This window comes from Acyrthosiphon pisum, unplaced genomic scaffold, assembly GCF_005508785.2.
Source record: "Acyrthosiphon pisum isolate AL4f unplaced genomic scaffold, pea_aphid_22Mar2018_4r6ur Scaffold_21454;HRSCAF=24031, whole genome shotgun sequence".
Taxonomy (NCBI): domain Eukaryota; kingdom Metazoa; phylum Arthropoda; class Insecta; order Hemiptera; family Aphididae; genus Acyrthosiphon; species Acyrthosiphon pisum.
The window spans coordinates 18,813-20,743 of NW_021770923.1; the positions used below are offsets into that span (position 1 = coordinate 18,813).

A 1,931-nucleotide genomic window follows, 5' to 3' on the forward strand; every position below is an offset into this window, starting at 1 on the left:
CAAAAATACAAAAACCCAAAAATATAGTTTTGAATAATTCGATAGGTGTAATTAGTTTGAAAACTATCGGTTTTATTTATAGATTCCAAATGATATACCAAGAGGGCTTTTTTCAATAATATTATAATCTATTGATTTATAATATTATTTCTGAAACCGTTTATAATGGGAAATAAAATAATAATTGCTTAAAGTTTCGTTTCGCTTAAAGTTTAGCTATTTACATTGTTATTCCACATGTATGACCACGGTGCTCTTAACAGATAATACTAAAATATCAAAATTTAAATTAAATATGATTCAACTGAAAAGAAAAACTAAATATCAACAGCTCCGCTTCTCCACCCCGTTCTGGTTATCGCACGTTCCTGCTCGATTTATATTTGATTTTTTTTTCACTTGAAACATTTGCATTTGAGATCGTAGTATCTTTATAACAACTACGACACGATGTTTATACAATAATATTATATAAAATTGTTCACGACACAGTATGATTATATTGTACTTGCCTAATATTTTACAGGAGTTGACCACCAGATTCCGTGGTGCAAAAAGGGCCCAAACGTTCCCAATGAAAAGCCTCAAGTAGTGTGCAGTCAGCTATCTCCATTACCAAAACCGAACAAAACAGGGGTGTCACGTGCTGCTCTGAAGTACGAGGCATCGGAGCACATTAAACGATTGGCCAAGCCTCGTCCAAAGCCGAAAGTGGACGACGAAAAGAAGTGCTTCATGGTGAAACCATTGTCGCTTATTTACAAGCCGTCGCTCCGTATCCAACAGCTCTCCAAGCCCCGGATTCGGGAGGATGGCCGATAACGACCGTAACCACCTGTAGACGGACCTGTCAGTTGATAGGTCTGCAGCCGCTGGTGGGCCTCTACATTTTAGCTCAGATATGGTGGCTTGTCCAAATCGTGTTGTAGTGCGACGATACTACTTTTATTGACTTATTATTCATGTCGTCCACATCGGGGAACGAGACACGAACCTATTACCACCTGCCGCTCTGCGATTACCGCCTTGTAGAAAAGTCTTGTCGGTCGTGAGCTTCATATTAAATACCGGAAAAAATTCTTCCAAAACATTTATTGTTTGGGAAATTGTAAATCGTACCTGTATTGTAATATGTTATGCAAATAAATTTCTATACAAATATGAAATAACAATATATATTTTATCAAATTTTTTTTTTTTTAAATAATCTGAAATATTAGGAATATCTATAATATATATATATATGAATACACAGCAATTAGCAGTATAATTACTAAATGGTACGAGGGTGTCATGAAAGTTCTCGTGAGAATGAGCTTCTTTGGATTATGATATTACTTTAGGAAAAATGAAAGAGATAAATTAGTATTTTGTTACCTTATTATGATGAAGATTGTGTTGAGAACTAGTTGTAGTTTTTTCTTTATAGATATGAACAGAGAATGTTAGCTGTACATATAATATGATCAGAAGGAATTAAACAAAATAGTGAAATATTTCAGTATTTTTAGAAATTTTGTTTTATAAATAAGTTTTATATTTACATATAATTGTCATAAATTACCTTCATAACTGTATGCCCACATAGCAATATTATAATTTTAAAATGTTTAGAAAATATTTTATTAAATATAAATATGTTTTTAAAACAACTTGCGATAATCTCCATAAAAAACAAATTTGTTTTTAAGATGTATTCTAATCATTTTTTGTCCGGTTGTTTGATATTTTAGAAATGTATTAAACAACAATTTTAATAACATTACAATATATTTTTAAACTATATTTAAACTATATTTATCCATAGAAAATATGTTTTAAAAATATTATATAGTTTTACAATTTTGGTATTAACAATATCATTAAATTATAAATTAAATACATTTTAAATAAAAATAAAAGTTTACATATATATTTTAATTAATCTTTAC

The 1,931-nt window shown here is 30.1% G+C and overlaps 1 protein-coding gene across 1 annotated transcript in view; it reads left to right on the plus strand.

The window, feature by feature from the left end:
• Window positions 1-1,145, plus strand: part of LOC100570641 — a 2,204-nt gene extending 1,059 nt beyond the window's left edge. The window contains exon 2 of the mRNA XM_003240202.4: window positions 527-1,145. Coding sequence (XP_003240250.1) covers window positions 527-822 — 296 coding nt within the window. The 3' untranslated portion in view covers window positions 823-1,145. The remainder of the gene's footprint in view (window positions 1-526) is intronic.
• The last annotated feature ends 786 nt before the right edge of the window (window positions 1,146-1,931 follow it).